This window comes from Sebastes fasciatus, chromosome 19 (assembly GCF_043250625.1).
Source record: "Sebastes fasciatus isolate fSebFas1 chromosome 19, fSebFas1.pri, whole genome shotgun sequence".
Taxonomy (NCBI): domain Eukaryota; kingdom Metazoa; phylum Chordata; class Actinopteri; order Perciformes; family Sebastidae; genus Sebastes; species Sebastes fasciatus.
Genome location: NC_133813.1, coordinates 10,309,643 through 10,327,994, shown reverse-complemented (window position 1 = coordinate 10,327,994; position 18,352 = coordinate 10,309,643). Strand labels below are relative to the sequence as shown.

Sequence of the window (18,352 nt, the reverse complement as noted above, 5' to 3'; positions counted from 1 at the left end):
AGCATGAAAAATAAAGGCATGGCTGTGACTTCAGAGGAACTCAGCAAATATGTAATCACAATATCCGGTTATTGTTTATTGACAGGTTGAAATGGTTGGTATGTGTGTAAACACGCTTCAGTTGAAGCCTTGCAGCTTTCGCCCAACTCTCAGACAGGCCTACACCCAATTGTTGGAAATGTAACCTGTGCTAAAAGAGACCGACAAAAGTAAAATTCATGGCTAAGATTACGCTTCTGCATTCCCCTCATGTAACGTGAACCTGCATTATTTTAGCACAGCTGACTCAAGCTTTATCTGTGGGATAAAGTCAGAAACGGCCCATATAACGCAGGTGATGGAATGCAGTTCTGCCACTTTAGCTCAGTGGGAAACTACAAGTGAAAAATGTGAGTAGCCTGTGCCAAGTGAACATTTGAATAGAAAGCTGATGCTCTGGTGCTGTAGAAGCCAGCGGAATGAGCGAGTGACAGAGAAAAACAACAGACTTAAATACAAAGTTGTGAGGAGAAAATGCAGAGAGTAAAACAAGAGCTGGTTAATGTCAGATATGGAGGGAGGTTTAGTTACTGAGGAAAGGCCCTGTTAGTGCCAATTGTCCAAACAAACTTGTTGGAAACTTGAGCAGTGTGGTGTTATTCAGAGACCAAAACCGATCGCTTCGCTGTGCCAATAATCCGTGAACCGAAGAAAGCACAGCTACATCTCACTGAGGCAAACAGTATAGGTGAACAATGAAGCGTGCACCTGAGGTCGGGAAGATCCTGTTACACGACACAGCGAGCACCAAGTGAACCAAGTCATTTTGCATAACATGTTGGACATGTGTAAGTAGGAAGACTGAGGTGGTGTTCAGTTAAGAGTAGATTGAAATATGCCATTAAAAATGAAACATGGAATATTTATTTCTGTCCGTCAGCAATTCTCAGAATTTACTCCCTGGATCTTGTTTTGTTTAAAGGGACAGTGTATAGGATTTGGCGAGCCCGTGCAAAACTGTGGTAATGCCGTTCACCTCGCTCAGAGGCCATCCTTACCATAATAACACTACTTTAGGAGCAACAGAAGTCAGACGGTACTACGGTTTTGCACTCTGCGGCTCACATTACTGCAGTTTCACAAGCGTGTCGGAGAACTACGGTGGCCTTCAGGTAACGTAAAAATGTGAAAGGCTCTCTCTAGAGCCAGTGTTTGGTTTGTCTGTTCTGGGTAGAAAAATGGCGGAGCAACATGACGGACTCTCTGAAGAGGACCCACTCCCTATGTGGATATGAAGGACTCATACTAAGCTAACGAAAACACGATTCTCCATAGTCATAGTTAACATAGTGCTGAATGTTATATTCAAGGATGAACTGATAAGACTTCCGTGGTTAAAGGTCAAAGGTCACGGTGACTTTACAAAACACGTTTTTGGCCATAACTCAAAAATTATACTAATTTTGACAATTTCACACACACATGTCTAAAAGGATGAAGTCATGAAGTGATGATGAAGGGTCGTGATGACATTTTGGACAGACATGGATGTAAACTGCAACTTGACTGGTTGTCGGAGGCGTACAACTGCTAGGCGGTGATTCTAGTTTGTTGGTTTTTTACAGTGTACGACGTCCCAGTAATCATGGTTTTGGATATTTACGGGTGAAACCACATCCAGGTGTCTGGGTTGAAATTGGGCTAAATTTGGTTGCATTTCAAAACTATAATATCAATGTAGTTAGAACATCAAAATAGGGAGATTCATGTTGTTTGTTGCATGCAGATCTTTGGTCACCTCGCATCTTGCTGCTGACATGCTCTTTAGACGTGATGATCTGGTCCATGTCGGTTCGCAGTCTGGCGTCCAGTGGAACTCTCTGGGCCTCGCAGCCCTCGACCACTGCTTCATACTGACCGGTGGTCTGAGACAACACCTGCTTGTACAGTGCATCAGAGATCTGGAGGACAGAGTCGTTCAAAGACATAATTGGTTTGGACTTGTTTGAGTCTCTCCTGTGTTGCAGTGCACTGTGTACAGTATGATGGGAACTCACCAACATCCAATGCCTCTGCCTCTGCTGCATCTTCCCCCTCAGACGAGGTCCGATAACGCTTCTTATCTCTGGGTGGAGTTTCTCCATCACCAGGTTAGCAAGAATCTGTCCACAAACACAACATATTTACATACTTTTAGTACTTAATTTTATATCTAGTGTGCTTTTATGTGCAAAATGAATAAAATACAATTTTCCTGGCATAAGGCTATAATAAATCTGACTGGATTGCATTGGATTGATTTCCACCTAATGGTCCTTTTAGTTCATACCATGAGCTGCAAGGTCAGTCCCGCCTTTCCACCATTTACAGTTACTATGGCATCGTGCCAACGGGGGATTTTTACACTTGGGGTGTAATCAAAAAACAACCAATGTCCTCCACCCAAAAGAAAAACAAAAATAAACCTTAAAAAAGAGCAGCCTCTCTTTCCGGTGTGGTTACATGGACACAGTGGGCCGATTGATACACAGCTGGATACAGAGAGGCAGGAAAGCTGGCTTCAGTGGCACGGCCCTAGCAACTGAGGCACCTCCATGACGTTTTAACTAAGCTAGACTAAATATTTGGTGGAACATGTTGCTCAGTAATGAGACAAAAGCAGAGTAGTTTTCCCACGCAGAGGGACAAAAGGAACTGACAAACAACAGGTTTATTGTAGTTTGTTTGTCTAAAAGCTTGTTTGTCTGGAAGAACTCAATTAAATAGTGTTTTTGCTGTGTTATTGTTGCATTGGTGGCTCTGACTTGTTGACCTTATTCTCACTTGTAACATCTATCTAGATAGAATCAATTTTGTAATTCTATAAAAAACTGAACTCAGCACTTTTATGATTAATATTATTTTTTTTTCTATTTTTAAGAAAGAAAAATATACTTTCCTTTCCTTTTATTAATATTTGCATAATTTAATGTCTGCATGGGATTGCTTATTGTGCCACTTTTTGTCTGTATCTACTGTATCTTTTGTTTTTTGGATAAAGTTTATTTTTTGTGATTTACTCTTCTGTTTAATTTTCCCTTGTATTTATTTATATATTTATTTGTATTAATTGTTAAATGTATATATTTATTCATTTCTTTTTTGCATTTCTTTTTTTTATTTTATATTTATTTTTAAATGTATGCATTTATTTATTTATGCATTTATTTATTTATGCACACTTTTACTTTTGCATTTCACCCTTTATTTATTCCACCAAACTTATTTATTTCTGTATTATTTTCTTACTCTACTACCTTCACACGTGACGTCATAGCAGGGTATGCACAGGTGGGATTGATGCAACTAATTAGGGTTCCGGTTTACCTGTGTTCCTGTCGTGTGTGCTGGAGACTAATGGAGATCTGCTTCACATCACTAAGGTAGGCTCAGTGTTGGCTAACGCTACTTGTCCTAACCTACAGTATATTACTAGTCTCCTGAGTGCCTTGGCTCTGTTAAGCTGCTGTTTGTTTTATCAGCACACAGACTTGCAGCAGATTTGTAATGGTGGAGAAAGCTCAGGTGTTAGTCTAGCCTCATAATAACATTAACAATGGCTCAGCTGGGTGTCCCAGTAGCCTAAACTATCTAAACAGCATGCTGAAAATCACTCTACTGGAAATGTATTGTTGAAATGGTGCAAACCCTGCTATCTATGGAGGATGGAACCTGCCAAAATAAAATATCAATTAATAAATGACTCAATAAATGTCATTAAATGTAGCAAATGTAATATTAAAAATACATGTAGCCATTAATTAATTAATTGAACAAATGTGAAATAAATTTATATTTCTGTTTTAATGTGCTTAATTTATTTATCTTGTTATTAATTACCCTACTTATTTACTCTTCTGTTTAATTTTCCCTTCTATTTATTTATATATTTATAAATAAATAGTACTAAGTAACATAATACCAGGACCCTGAAACCAAAGCAGCAAAATGTAATTAAGACTATTTTCATCATTACACCTGTAACTTTTCTACATGTCAAAATGCCTGTTTGCTTGTGTCTCTTGTCATGTTATCATCTGGCTGTTCATTTCTGCTCTTGTTATGTTGCTACCATCTATATGTGCTGTATTTCAATTGGCATTGATTGTGGATTACTTCTTGTGGTCACGCAGCCACGACAGTGTGTGGCTGATATTGTTTTCACCTTGTTGTGAGTCGTCATCATGGCAAAATGTGGTCCTGTAGACACCTACTGTAGCGGGGACTACCACAGGAGCGGTTTTGAGTACTACTTTTTGCGTTTATATGCTTGTCTTGGACAGATTTTGACGGCGCCATTGGCGATTTTACGCACGGCCTAGACTGGGCACGTCAACAGGGCGCAGCGGCTGCGTCTCTGAGCATGTGATGTCCAAACTTCTGCTACTGCCAGCCCTTTCTTTCTAAATAGCCTTTCATAATGGCCATTACATTTCATTATAAATTTCATTTATATTTATTTTAGACAGAAAAGGGGTTAAGAAGCATGTGCTCATTTGTAATAATCCACAATTAAAAGGCTGGTACTGTTAATTTATGGGGCCCTGCAAGTCACTGCATTTTCCACAACTCTGTCCTAAAACATATTTCAGAATAAAAGCCTTGTGTTAACAAATAAAGGAAAAAAAAAAAACGCTAGAGGGCTTTTATTTTGAAACGGAAAGTGTTGAGTTATACAAAACTGTAGTAATGTTGCTGGTATGATGTCAATACACGGCCAAAAGATAATTTTCAGTGTCTTATCTTCCAGCCGGCCATTAGGGATGCTCAAGCATACCTACATTTAATCTCAGCACCACTAAAAATAATAATAATCAGCCTTTAGCCCTCACGTCATGTGATGTTGTTTATTAGAGACAGGGGGAAAATAATTACAAGTTCAAAGGGCTTTATTCAAACAGATTTAATAAGTAGGTGGCAGTATGCAACCTCAAAAGGTGTGTAGTTAAGATCAAAATGAAGGCTGTGTCGCTGTGATCACATCGCAAGATGGTCTTTGGTTGTTGTTTGGCGGGTGATGCTTTCATGCTCTGAATAGTGTTATATGTAATATTCATATTTGAGTATTATGAATATTACGTCTGACTTGGGTTTTTGTTTTGTGGCATTTCCTCTAGGCAAAATGCAAACTCTGGTCTCAGGAAAATACGGTAAGGTAAACTGGCTTTAGTAATGTGACAGCTAGTTTTACTACCACGTTCATTTAAACAGCTGAGTTCTTGTTCTATATGGTTTTTCCCTGCTGGATTCATAAAACTCATAACTACGTACAATTCCGATCATCTGCAGCCTATTTTTCCCCTTCTGTATTCACATAATGGATTCAAAATCCACAGGAATGTCTGAAAGGAAAAGACGCTGGAAAATGGAAAAAAAATACTGTATTGCCTGAAATCCCCTGATTATTCTCCTAAATGTCTCATAGCACCGCCATCAGCTCAAGTTAAAAATCTTCTTTATTTACATTTATTAACATTTTGAACCAGCTGTCATGTTAAGGGAACTGGAGATAAATGTGTATACTGACAGGAAACATGATAATGAATAAAGAAACCGCGACTGCCATAAACAAACAGAGCGACTATGAAGCACTAGCAGGAGACTGAAAGAGACTCATTGAGAGGGGAGACCCCGATCAACAGTGTGTGTCCTTGTGAATGCCGGTATGTTGAGGGTGGGGTCTCGTTGCTGTCAGTCTCTTTGAAGGTCTTGTGTAGGTGCACTCTTGTACTTTAGTGTGAGAAAAGGGTGTGTGGAGTGTTTTCCTGTATTCATTGAGAAAAGACTTTCCTCTGGAAAGCAGCCCTGCGTCTTTTTCTACCAATGCACGCCATCCATCATTGTGGTCCCTCAATAGGTTGCACTATGGCCGTGGCCTGAACTTTGGACTTGTACTCACACAGCGACTGTTTGGTAATTGTTCCTGAAAATCCCTTTTTAGTGTCGCCTGCAGCAAACATGCTCAATATCCTCAGTGTCAAGTTGTATCACAGGCTTTATCTTCTGAAGGATGTAGCCCACCAAGGTGGTTCCTTCTAAGAACCTACCAAAATTACGTTAAAACTAGGGCTGCACACTTAATCAAATTTTTTTTATCGAAATCGCAATAAGGCCCACTGTAATTTTCAAATCACAGGATGAGGAGGTTTGTTTGTTAAAGGAGGTATGTGTGTCAAAATACCATTTTAAATTAAATTTTGTCCTGAGATGTCCTGGCCTACACATCATATTCTACAGACTTAATAATCAGCATAATCATTTTAATGTTTTTTAATAAAACTGAGAATAATTATGTATATTTTTTCAAAATCGTGCAGCCCCATGTAAAACCAATGGTGCATTCAGGCGCTCCTCATCAACTCGTAATGTCAAACGTTTCCAAGTGTATTGCCTGGAAGTTGGCATCAAACAACCAGCAATGTGTACTGTTCCAACAGAAACCAGTTTCATGATCCCCGTGTTTACAGTATGTTGAACTTGCATAAAAAGGGAAAGGCCTTGGATTTGTTTTTTTAGATCTAGAAAATGCACTTGACTTGACACAGCTGTATTGTGATCTGACCTGTGGGGGTGCGCCACACATCATGTCCCAGGTCCCGTGGTGACCTCTGGCTTGTCTGTAAAGTCTCAGAGCGTCGGTGAAGGCTGGCGTCTGAACGGTGCAGTCCTCTGGTAGACCTGTTGGGGACAGAAAAGAGCAGAGCAGATGCTTGGTAACATTACAGACACAAGAGCCCCTTCTCCCCTTTTTTTTAAAAGAAGATCCAGTTGGCAGAAATGATCTCAATAGCAAGATTGTTGGATGCTTTTTTTGAATTGCATGATTTTCCTCTATTGAAGTAAAGTCTCAGAATGCTCTGTAGTGCCTAAATGGATGTTTACTTGATGTGAGATGTGGACATTTCATTGGTAGATTCCCACACTAACAACCGTTTCCATAACATCTGAGTCATTTCTGAGGGACGGTGTAATTTTGGCCAGCGGTATATTCAGTAACAGTGGCTGAAGTGTAGGACAACACTCCCCTGTCGCATTCACAGTTGTGTGTCATCCCCAAAAACGGGAAGATGTTGGCTTGTTGAAGGACAGATTTCATGTGGTTGCCCTGGTAACTACTGCCCCTCCCAGGCAGCTGACAGGACAATAGAAGCAAACTCGCAAAGCTCTCGGCAACATGCGTGCGTTTTTAGGAAGTTGGTTTTTATCATGTGGTTGTGTTTTAACTACAACATTAGCTGCCTCTCTCAAGGCCACAGCACTGAAGGATACTGAGTGCTGAAAGTTATACATCCCTCACAAAAGAGTATAAACAGGTGTACGGAATAAAACTTCCCTATAATTAGCAATTTGTCCTTAAAATAAAAGCGACTGATGCTTCAGTTGCATTTTTCTCACGTGGCAACAAGAGTCCTTTCTGACGCAGAAATGTGTAATTAGAGGATAGGTTTGCTGTTTGCTAACCCAGCCCTTATTGAAATGTTGTTTACCATCAGTTATGATGGTCAATATTATAACGCAACTTCAACAATAGCAGCAATACCTTTTTTTCAAAGCTTAGCTTCAGCTTTTCACTGGGCCTAAACACTTACACTAAGTGCGAAACTTGTACAACTTCCACAGAAACATTTTGCAGTGGTGGAGGAAATATTTAGACATTTTAGTTACTTACTAGTAAAAGTAGATAATGATACTAGGACTGGCAGTCGATTAAAATATCTAATTGCGATTAATCACATGATTGTCCATCACGATTAATTGCAAATTAATCGCACATTTTTTTTATCTGTTCAAAATGTACCTTAAAGGGAGATTTGTCACGTATTTAATACTCTTATCAACATGGGAGTGGGCAAATATGCTGCTTTATGCAAATGTATGTATATATTTATGACTGGAAATCAATTAACAACACAAGACAATGACACATATTGTCCAGAAACCCTCACAGGTACTGCATTTAGCATAAAAAATATGCTCAAATCATAATCTGTCAGTGTGTCAGTGTGCTGACTTGACTATGACTTGCCCCAAACTGCATGTGATTATCATACAGTGGGCATGTCTGTAAAGGGAAGACTCATGGGTACCCATAGGACCCATTTTCATTCACATATCTTGAGGTCAGAGGTCAAGGGACCCCTTTGAAAATGGCCATGCCAGTTTTGCCTCACCAAAATGTAGTGTAAGTTTGCAGCGTTATGGCTCCTTCGCTCCAAGCTAGTATGACATGGTTGATACCAATGGATATCTTAGGTTTTTCTAGTTTCATATAATACCAGTATGTTCACTCTAGTTTGCGAAAGCCTAAAAATTGCAAGTTGCATTAATTCATTAAAGAAATTAATGGCATTACAATTAATTTGCGTTACCTTTGACAGCCCTAAATGAGACTGATTTTCTGATGAAATAACCAGCCCCAAAACAGCTCATTACAGGAACAACAGGCTTTTTATGATGACATAGCAAAAAAAAAATATTCTTATGCTGAAAGGTATCTGAAACCCAAACCAAACAGTATTACTGTAACACATTTTTTATATTTTCAATACATGCCTTTGTACTCCCGCCAGAATGGCTGTATGATGATCTGTTTATTGTATGTGAAGTCTGTTAAGGACAAGCATCACTGTGTGTCTATCAAGTTGTTTTGTCTGTGGCTGGACGTCTGTGACTCAGAGGAGGCTGACAAAGACAGGAAGTGACCAAGGAGTGAGGCGGGGGGAAAGGCAGAGCCAGACAGGAAGCTGTCTCCCTCCAGCTCACTAAGTCTTTGCTGACGGGCTGAGAGTCGCGTGTTAGCTTGTTTTGGCACAAGTTTTCTCGAGAATTCACCGGACACTAAGGTTTAGAGGCACAGTGGGAAAATAATGTTGGCACGTTACCAGCCATCATTTGGAGGTCAAATGCAGTGAAAAGTGTCTGAGGGACGCAGCAGCAGGCTGGCTTTAAGTTTACTATCCAGGGTTCAATGTTTTTTCATTTGCTCGGTTGGGCAAATGGGTCAGAAATCTACTTGCCCCAAGTTACATTTTACTTGCCCCCATGCAAGTTATCGGCGGCAGTTATCAATTGTCATGTTTAATCTTTGAGTAAATTAATTTGGAGTTCTGCCCACATCCTCTAAAACCACCCAACTGAACTCCTGTTTCCAGGATAAATGAAATGCTCGCTCGCGCTTGAGCTCATATTTTGTCTTTACCTACCACCATTTTCTCACGAGTGCCCGATCAGTACTGCACATGTACAACTCTCAACTGAGATGAGAAGGACGCAAGATGGCTCACTCCTTAGCTACTTCCATCATCAGCTCCGGAAAAAAACTATGTGTTAATTATTTTTTACCACTTGAGAGATCGGGCAAGTGAGTTGCTTGATTTACTAGCCCGACGTGGTATTTTAGTTGTCCCGGGCAAGCTGGCAAGCCTTATTGTTGATCCCTGCTATCTTTCTACCAGACAGTTCAAGACCCACAACTGATAATGTGCATGTCAACAACATGCCTCATGACCTTTTAAAGTGTTCTTGACCAAGCAGTCAACCAACCAGTTTTCCGCATGATTGAATATAATCTATTTGTATGGTTTCACATGGCTAAATCCTCAAGGTATTTCACTTTTTCTGCAATTCAGTGATAGTTGTCTGTACATCCATGGTTACACTGCAAAAAGGAACTGCTTATAGCTAATTCTGCATATTTTTAATGGTGCCAATTGGCAAAACTGTAAACAATTATAGGCTAAAAAACACTAGGTTCATGTAGTCCATAGCTAACTCACTGACTCCATGGCAAATATTATACTTCCTGTTTACATCTGTCTTACAGAAGTAACAAAGAATAGCAAGCGGAAAGACAAACTCCTCATTTAAAGCTTTTAAGCTTTAAAGCAAACTTTAAAGCTCTCTAACTCTTGATGTGTTTGTGTTTTACTCATGTTAGCTAGCCAGCTGCAACATGTAATAGGAACCTGGCACATCGAGTAGCTAAGTGGGTGATGATGGGCTGCTGACCTACTGTAGTTTAAAAATCAGTATCCTGTTGTTGAGGGCGTGACTGGCAGTTATGAGAAAGAGAAGCAAAGACAGACTGCGCCAATACCAAATAATACTAATTAGAGCCTCTAAAATTAATAGTAAATAAGTATTATTAAACCGTTTCATATTGTTTACCCATGGCCTGGCGTTAGTCTCTGGCCTGGTTCAGTCTTGGTGTTTGGTTTTCAAGAATAAATCAGTGATTTGAACACTTTTAGTGCACAAACTATGACCAGATCACCAGTGTGAAATGCCTGAAAGTGAGTTATTTTACATTCTCAGCTTGTTGCCCACTTGAAAAGAAAATTTCCTCTTAGTGCCAACAGAAAAAGGAAAATACTTCTGACAATCTGCCAGGCATGTAAACCCCTACACGTTCTCCATATGCCTGAACCAAGCTAGATCAAGGAGCAGATTACAGTTTCTCTGCACCGTGTGTGTGTATGTGTACTTTGTATAAATAGAACATGTGGCAGCACTTACCACCGTCTCTTTATGTGAGGCATTTCCCTCCCTGCGTTGCTCACCACGTTCTGGTTGGTGGGATTTTAGCAGCAGCCGTGGATGAGTTCCCAGGCCTTCACATCCACAAATGTGTGTTTGTTTCTCAGAGTTAAATATATTTGACATTTTTAAAACCCATTAAAGCATTTGAATGTCAAATATTGTCTGATTAGCCTTCAGCTTCAGGCTACCTGCCGTCACATCAATGCAGGTTTTAAACACCGCTGCTGCTCCCACCGACATGCATGAATGGATTTCCCCCATATGGTGCGGCCCTATGGAACCAGCCGAACCCACAGTACAATAAATACTCGCTGAAACATACCATCAACCGCAGACATCACAAACACGACTGAATAAGTCCTAAAATACGATTTTAGCAGATCCCTGCCTCCAGTAGCAGCAACTGAGTGAATGCTGGGCACCCCGTATTGGTTTATTTTGTATTAATACTACATATAGTCTGGTAATGACACCATAAATGTCAGTATTTGAACCATATAGCATGGTGAGAAGCACACTGTTCTGCTACTGACAAGCCACAAACCTGGCTTCAAATATCGTCCTTTGAATGCAGGTCTCTTCTTGCTGAGAGGAATTAGTCTGAGGTCTGTGGATCAGAGCAGAGGGCTGCTGACTGGTTTTAAAGGCTGTGGGGGTGGAGACTTGTCTGTGATTGATGGTTCTCTAGTGGCCCAGCAGCAGCTCTGAGCAGTCTCTGACTACTAATGTGATGCAGCATCAGCCCGGCTGCTGCACAAACTGAACCCATCTCTTGATTGTATTGTTTTTTTTAATTGATGAATCGTAAAAATTTTTTTACAATATCATACGTATATTGAGAGCCCAAGATGATGTCCTCACATTGCTTGTTTTGCTTGACCAACAGTCCAAAACCAAACAATATAAAATGATCAATGATATAAAAGCAAAGGGTACAAATCCTAGAAGCTGGGACGAACAAATGTTTTGCCAATTTTGCTTACTGGTGCCATTAAAGGAGTGTTTTTGTTAGCTTAGAATGAGTCCTTAATATCTACATAGGGAGCGGGTCCTCTTCACGGAGTCCGCCACGTTGGACCGCCATGTTTCTACAGTAGCCCAGAACGGACAAAACCAAACACTGTCTCTTGAGAGAGCCTTTTGCGTTTTTACGTTACCTGGAGGTGACTGTACAGTCGTTCTTTGACACACTTGAACGTGAGCCACAGAGTGCAAAACTGTGGTATCACCAGCCGCCGTCTGACTTCTCCTAAAGTTGTGCGTTACCACGTTTTTGCACTCGGCGGCTCACATTACCGCAGTTTTGGAAAGGAAGGAGTGAGCTGTTGCAATCTACAACCACACCACTAGATACCGCCGGAGTCTGAGCTGAAGGAGTTACTGGTGAACCTGCGTGCCATAAATCCTTTCATCTGATTTTGCGCGGAAACTGACCCGGTCGCACCGATGACAAGCATTAAGAATAACTATATAGAAATAGCAATCTTCTCACTGATGGTCTAGTTTACTTATGTAGGTCATGTAGAGGCATCAGTATTAAACTGAGACTGTTTCATAACCAGTTAAAAGTTCCTCAAAGTAACTTTAATTGATTATGAAAGTTGGTGTTGATTCATATTCTGTTGATATGAAACAAATTGTAAACGAATTGCTTCAGGACTCGACGTCATCTTGTTTACTTGACAATTAAGTTCATTATGGATCTAACCTCAACCGCGACACTATTACATTACTGGAAGTTGCCTGTGGCTTTATGGAAAATTTCAGTTTGGTTGTACTGGGTCCAATTTCAGCCATTATAACATTTTACTCACCAGGTTAATTATAGAGGTACAGGGACATGGTGACTCCACTCTACAGAGCTTCACAACAGAGTCCTTTGCTGAAGCTTCCAGAGCAGTCAGATTTCACTCTTTTTAAGAAACATTTTAAATTGTAAACAAAGGTTAACAGTGAAGTTATTATCCCAAATGTCTGCCGTAAGGGACTATTCGATTGTGCAGATCATCCTGGTTCAACATTAACCTGATTTAACTCAAGTTGACCAATCTGATGGGCTGAAACTTTGTGTTGTGCAGAGTACTGCGATGAGGTCACCTGTTAACTGAGCTTATTAACAGGACGCTTTGCAAATCATCCTGTTAAGATGATGCAAAGCAGTAGCCGATCGCTGAGGATAAAACAACAAGAGCTTTAGTGGATTCAAATAGAGCTACAGTGTGTCAGTGGGAACATTTAACTTGTGGTTTTTACTTATCAAAGCCAGCTGAATAGTGTCAGTGTTCAGCTGCTTTGCATGAAGCTTCGGTGCTCCTCGCAGTTTATTCTTCATGGGCACTGCAGTATTATCTGTACCATGTGCTCTGTAAGAATCAAGTGTTAAATACAGTGGTCATTTCTCATTTGAGTCTATTAGGAAACCAAGTGCAAAGTCTCATATGCCATATGCAAAATTGCTATACAATTTAAAGGGGCAATATTGAAGGGGCAATATGTAGGACTAACAGCAAACATTTAAAATGGGTAATGTAGTACAAATTCGAAGCATTGGAGCCGTGGCCCGTCTGCTCCTCCGGTGTGACTGATAATTAGCGCCAATTTTCGCAATTTTGAGGGTTACCTTCTAGACACAACTGCGTTAGCATCTGGCCAGCAGCAGTAGTCGGAATCACCTCACTGGCTGTGTGTCTCAAATACTCGCTGCCTTGATAACCCAGCTGCACACAGACCAAAGAGAGATGTGACAAGGCTTTTGGTTGTGTAGAATCTAACGTCAACGTTATCTCTGTTGATCCAGTTCATTTGCTTGCTCCCATGGATGCAGAAGGCTGTGTCTGCGTGCCAATATGTTTCATATGTGGCAACAGCATGTCGAAATGGGCAGTGGACGGGATCACACTGGCCAGAACAAAAACAGACGGACTGGACTGGAAATGTCAAAGGAGAACATACTGGCTGTAGCATTGTTGTCGGAGAAGCTAGTATTTCAATTTAGCATGTTAAAGCAGGATATTTTGGCATCATTGGGCAAAAATTCCATAATAACCTTTCAGCATATTGTAATTCAAGTGTTCTGAGAGAAAACTAGACTTCTGCACCTCCTCATGGCTCTGTTTTTAGACTTTAAAAAATCTAGCCCGTGATGGGAGACTTTGGCCAATCACAGGTCATTTCAGAGAGAGAGCGTTCCTATTTGCTGTTTATTCAACGGAGGCGGTTGTCAATCACTTGCAAACTCTAAACAATACACTAAAATATGTTTCTGTAAACATTTGAGGATAGAAATAGGCATTACAGGAACAGAATCTTGATTCATATTTGATTAGCGCTGCCTAATTTGACTGCTTGATCTGAGTTCACGAGTGATTGACAGCTGCTCAGAGACGGCAAGGCTCCAGCTCGGCTCTGAATAGTTGTTTTCCTCTCGTCTGTGAAATCTGGCAGACGTCATTAGGAGCACCGGAGGACACAGAGGCACATGATTTTAATTTCAGATTACGTGTCTCATGAACTACTGTCAGGATATAGCGACCGTTTTATATTCATATTTGCTCCAATCTGCCTACTACAGCTTTAATTGCCTTAATCTCTGATGACATATCATGGTCATTTTATGATTTACTACAGTAAATACACTACATATTGATCCTTTAAAGAAGTGTTAATTTCAACATCTTAAAATCTGCCCTGTTGGACATGGAGGCATATACATTAAGCGTAAATGTTTATATATATATGTGTGAGTCCAGGGAGGAAATGAGACTGGAGAGAGGGGTCAGGGGTCAGGCTGTAAAACCATTTATCACCCCCAGGAAAAGTCTATTACCGGTTCTGGTTTTCCTCAAAACACCGACATGACAGAGGTGAGACTGGGTGTGTCAACACAGACCAAAAAAAACATGAATGCCGATCCACACCGACACCAGCCACGGCGACAGTTTAACACACTCTGTTCCTCACAACATATTCCTGAAGCCCAGCCTCACAGCTGGAATGTACGGCAGGGACTCTGGCGTTTACTGAGCATGCCCGAACAGGTAGTGTTGTGGAAGTAACGGGTGAGCTTGACTGGGTACACACAAGGGGCTGATTTTGTTTTACACTCAGAACATGTGTGCTCTAAAGTTGGTGTTTGGCTTCTAATTAATTTGCCCCTTCGACCAAAATTTGACTAAACTGAAGAAATGAACAGAAGTTTTTTGGCTCCTCTAACTAGTGGGCGTGCATTGTATGTTTTGAAACTAATACTGATGACAGACAGCTGCTAGCATTGTGCGGTTAAGGATAACGCTTTGAATTCATGCAACATAGTTGGCTATGTGCAAAACAAGGCGGAATCCGGTTGAGCAGCTTTGTCAGTCTGGAGATGAGCTTAGAGCCAGTGTGTTGTTTCATTCTATACATGGTGTGAAGTTTTGTGTTTTTGTTCATGATACAGGATTGATTAGCCTTTAACTTACAGTGGACATGTTTAGACAAACTGTCCTGCTCACTTGCTTGTATTTTTCTGTAGGTGCTGAGTGATTTGATGCAGCTGACTTGATGATTACAGTGACACCAATTGTGCGTGATGATCCATCCCAACAATCACTTAAAGCACAAGTACAGATAAATCAGCCATACATCAGATGTCATGTGCGGAGAGCTGTTGAAGCCTTAAAGCTCAAACAACAGCATTACAATCATATCTGTGCACACCCTGAGGCATGTTCTGTAAAACTTACATCATAATTGTGTGCTTGAAAATTAGGGTCAGCTAAGGTAAAGTCTTGTCTTTGTGCATATGGATGTTAGCGCGCCACTTTGTTGCCAAAATGTTAGTGTTTAGTATTTATTATTACCCAAAGTTAACTAAAGCTGGGTTTCCACCAAAAGTTCCCAGGACTTTTTAGTCCCTAGAACTACTTTTAAAGAACTAAAAGGTTCCTTCAGCCCACTGTGTTTCCACCGCAGACTAAAGACCAGCGAAGATTAGTCTGCTGATGTATGACAAAGCAACATGATGTGGTGAGGGCTGCTGGTGGTCACAGCGGTAAACACACTCTGCAGCCTGCAGTTCAGTGTGTCCGCCTGTTTCATCTAAAAAACATGTTGAAAATACGTTAACTTTTAAAAAACATGAAGTTCTGTCTCACTGGGGCGATATTTACTGCTGCATATATTTACTGATGCACGTTTGATGTAATGAATGAAATGCAGAGGAGGAAAATTAAACTAAGAGCGTCTGTCATGGCCATTTTCAAAGGGGTCCCTTGACCTCTGACCTCAAGATATGTGAATGAAAATGGGTTCTATGGGTACCCAGAAGTCTCCCCTTTACAGACATGCCCACTTTATGATAATCACATGCAGTTTTGGGCAAGTCATAATCACTGACAGCTGTTGTTGCCTGTTGAGCTGCAGTTTGCCATGTTATGATTTGAGCATATTTTTTATGCTAAATGTAGTACCTGTGAGGGTTTCGGACAGATTTTGTTATTGTTTTGTGTTGGTAATTGATTTCCAATAATAAATAGACATATATTTGCATAAAGCAGCATATTTGTCCACTCCCATGTTGATAAGAGTATTAAATACTTGCCAAATCTCCCTTTTAAGGTACATTTTGAACAGATAAAAAATGTGATTAATTGCGATTAAATATTTTAATCGATTGACAGCCCTACTTTATAGATATGGTCATAAATTCATAATTTGTTTGAGAACCTTTATGATTAGGTCTAATCTACTCTTGATCTACAATCTGTCAACACCATCTGTCTTTGCAGCCAGCAGGATCCAAACAAGCCCATTCATGTTCACAGCAACAGTCACTAAATCTTTGTAGTTTTGTATTTTTATCTCAACTTCTCCAAGGTTCCCGCTCATTCTGATTCTCTCCGTCTCAAGTCTAAATAAAGCACACTGAATGTGAGATCATACACTCCCACGCATGCATGCTCGCACACAACCATAAAAATGAACTTGACTCTCCTCAAATGAAGGCAGCGAATGGACTCCCTACGTCCTACTGCAAAATTTAAATTTAAATATACCTGCCAATTAAGACTTGGTTTATAACTATAATTTGCAGTCAACATGCCACGCGGCACACAAAGGTTGGAATCTGGCCAATGATTTATACCTATTTTATATTCTTCGACACAAAGCCCAAAGGTGTCGCTCTAAGTTGTCTTGCCAAGCCGAGAGATATAGTATGACGACATCACAAAAAAACGGATTACATTATGTTTGCACATCCTCGGGCATGTCTCTGCCCTCTGTGTCTCAACACAATGTCACATGAGTCATGCCAGCACAAGAAGAAACGTTAATAACAGATCAAGAGTATTTCTCCACCCTCATAAAACAAACATCCTCTAACGTGCAACCAAATGCAAAACGCACCGCAATGTTCTCCAAAACACAATCAATTCACTAACTAAAGCCAGCTCTCATATAATGGTGGCATGCTCAAACAAATGAAGGCTGGGAAAAAAGACCTGTACAATAAAAAGTCTCATAAAAAAGGGAAAAGCAGCGACTCATTACCACTACATTCCCCAAGCTTTTAAACAAGTAATCTGTAAAGGAGAGACTCTTGAGTACCTATAGAACCCATTTTCATCCTTATATCTTGAGGTCAGAGGTGGACCCCTTTGAAAATGGCCATGCCAGTTTTTCCTTGCCAAACTTTAGCGTAAGTTTGGAGCGTTATTTAGCCTCCTAACAGCAGAAATGGCTATTTAAAATAACAGTAAGCTTCTCACTAAATATGATCAAATATAAAACATGAAGAAATAGAATAAAAGCCTGTCTCAAATAGAAGTCTGGTTCTCTCTCCAGCTGAGTAAATAAAGTCCCTGCAAACTATTTGAGCTCTGATCCAAAGACAACAATAAGTCACATTGTAGCCGAGACTAATAAAATATACAAATAGTCATCATTCCTGCAGCATCTCGCATTCACAGATCAACCAGCTTGCTCAGATGGCATGTAAAGCTTTCACACCGTGACTCACACAAACCCTCGTCTGAACCATGAACAATGGTAGAGAGGAACTAACTGTCTGGAGCACAGAGAGAAAGTCACTGCTATTCATGGTGTACATGTACTGTATCTGGACAGCTGAATTTACCAAGTTTCATCTCCTATGCTCATCACAGATTTCTATAATCTTGAGTACCATTAATGTTACACTGCCAGTGGCCTTTCTAGTGGTATTACTTCTCTACTTACAGTAGAAGAAGTGAAGTCATTGTGTGCTTGTGTGTATCGTTACCATTGTTACTGTGTCGGACACAGTCCTGCAGCACTGCGTGCCACTTCTTCTGTTCCTTCTCTGTCATCACACAGAAGTAGTGGTGGCGGGCGTACGGGTGCCACAGGATGAGGGGGAACTGGCTCGCACACTTGATAAACGGACCACTGCCAACTTTGGCCTTGATACCTGCAACAGGTCACATGACAGAACGAGAATGAGAAACTACAAGATTTAGTGCAACAGGTCACATGACAGAACAAGATTTAGAAAGCACTTTACAGACAATGAGGAAAATGCAATGATAAACAAGCAAGTGCATTGGCGAATAAAATATTTTAAAAGTTGTTTTCGATTAGATAATGTAATAATTTCGAAAATTGTTTTTATCTTATTTCAATATATTTTGACTTTTGAACTTTACAACGCTTTGGAGTTATAGGAAATGTTTGGATCACACGAGTTGGAAACATTCCTACACAGCCACCACTGGAATCTAATTCTACAAATGGTATAATAGGAACCACTGCTGTACAGTATACATCAACGATTTTT

General features: G+C 40.4%; 1 protein-coding gene across 3 annotated transcripts in view; it reads right to left on the bottom strand.

Moving 5' to 3' along the window:
- The window catches only part of niban2a (niban apoptosis regulator 2a), a 32,045-nt gene that overhangs the window by 5,709 nt on the left and 7,984 nt on the right, over positions 1–18,352 (bottom strand). For all 3 annotated transcript variants that reach the window (XM_074616758.1, XM_074616759.1, XM_074616760.1), the window contains exons 5-8: positions 17,819–17,986; positions 6,581–6,696; positions 2,037–2,141; positions 1,778–1,940 (exon numbers count right to left, since the gene is read on the bottom strand). In XM_074616758.1, coding sequence (XP_074472859.1) covers positions 1,778–1,940; positions 2,037–2,141; positions 6,581–6,696; positions 17,819–17,986 — 552 coding nt within the window. The remainder of the gene's footprint in view (positions 1–1,777; positions 1,941–2,036; positions 2,142–6,580; positions 6,697–17,818; positions 17,987–18,352) is intronic.